Genomic DNA, 1,612 nt, shown 5'->3' on the forward strand with positions numbered 1-1,612 from the left:
ATACTTTTGCACGAATACAATATACCCTTTTACTCTACGAGTAACGGGTATAAACACTTTAGTTTTGAAAGATACAAAGATCATAGTCCAGACTATTTTGATTATTTTATATTGTATTGCGAATGGTATTGAAAATGTAGTTTCTTTGGTAAAATATGTTATGGCCCTGAAAAGGGCCGTTTTGGATCTTCCTCCGCAAACGCAGCAAATTTACTTGGAGCTGGTGTACTTGGTGACAGCCTTGGTACCCTCACTAACGGCATGCTTGGCCAACTCTCCGGGCAGAAGCAGGTGAACAGCCGTTTGGATTTCCCGAATGGTGATGGTCGACCGTTTGTTGTAGTGGGCCAGACGAGAAGCCTCTGCAGCAATACGCTCGAAGATGTCTTTCACAAAGCTGTTCATGATGCTCATCGCCTTCGACGAAATGCCGGTGTCAGGGTGGACCTGCTTCAGAACCTTGTAGATGTAGATGGCATAGCTCTCCTTCCTCTTGCGCTTCTTCTTCTTGTCGGTCTTGGTGATGTTCTTCTGAGCCTTGCCAGCCTTCCTGGCTGCCTTTCCACTAGTTTTCGGCGGCATTATTTCAGTTCACTTTTAATTTCACAAAAAAACACAATTCACTGATCATAACGAAGCGTTTTCGTTTCGTTTCGTTTATTGTCAATTTCTTTTTTTTTTTTGGTTTAGATACATAGTTAATCTTATTTAGAAGTAGTACAAAGAGTGACAAGTTCATGCTTACTTAACTAAATTGTGTTACATTTAAACCCTGCGCTTATAAGCTTTTCGGGGCATTCGTTTTTATACCCGTTACTCGTAGAGTAAAAGGGTATATTGTATTCGTGCAAAAGTATGTAACAGGTAGAAGGAAGCGTTTCCGACCCTATAAAGTATATATATTCTTGTTCAGGATCACTAGCCGAGTCGATCTAGCCATGTCCGTCTGTCCGTCTGTCTGTCCGTATGAACGCTGAGATCTCGGAAACTATAAAAGCTAGAAGATTGGCATTTTGCATGTAGATTTTAGGAGCTCCTACGCAGCGCAAGTTTGTTTCAAAATGGTGCCAAGCCCCCTCTGACGCCCACAACCCACAAGCTGTGGCCACAGTTTTGATGCTATTATGAAAATTTTTAATTGATATGTATTTGTTTCGTAAATACCTATCAATTTGCCTAATAAAAGTTTGCCACGCCCACTCTAACGCCCAAAAACCTATTAAACGCTTAAGCCTGGCTAGCGCCTACATTTCCGCCCTTTCATGGCCCGTGGTAGCGCCATCTAACGGATGACTTTGGCCAAGGTGCTCAACAGAGTCAACGTTAATTCTCGATAAGGATTTCTATTAAAGGAAATTGCGATGGTTTTCATTTGTCAATACCGAACTATATCCCAAGAACTATGCAAATCAAATCTAGTTACCCAAATTGGAGGTCTGAGTCAAACAATGGCGTATGTGTGTATGTATGTAAGCATATACATATGTATGTATTTACATTGTACACAGTTGCAATTGCCCGGCAAAGATAACTCCTTTCAAAGAAATACCCGTTACTCGTGTTGTGCAAACATTTAGACTTTAATATACATAATACTATTTAAGAATGTATG

The 1,612-nt window shown here is 40.7% G+C and overlaps 1 protein-coding gene across 1 annotated transcript; it reads right to left on the reverse strand.

The window, feature by feature from the left end:
- Positions 1–201: 201 nt before the first annotated feature.
- Positions 202–601, reverse strand: LOC123037789 (histone H2B-like). Its single transcript, XM_044460203.1, has one exon. It carries the CDS (start codon positions 580–582, stop codon positions 211–213), a length of 372 nt encoding a protein of 123 aa, XP_044316138.1. The 5' UTR covers positions 583–601; the 3' UTR covers positions 202–210.
- Positions 602–1,612: the final 1,011 nt, after the last annotated feature.

Source organism: Drosophila rhopaloa, unplaced genomic scaffold (genome assembly GCF_018152115.1).
Source record: "Drosophila rhopaloa isolate 14029-0021.01 unplaced genomic scaffold, ASM1815211v1 contig_2, whole genome shotgun sequence".
NCBI classification, from domain to species: domain Eukaryota; kingdom Metazoa; phylum Arthropoda; class Insecta; order Diptera; family Drosophilidae; genus Drosophila; species Drosophila rhopaloa.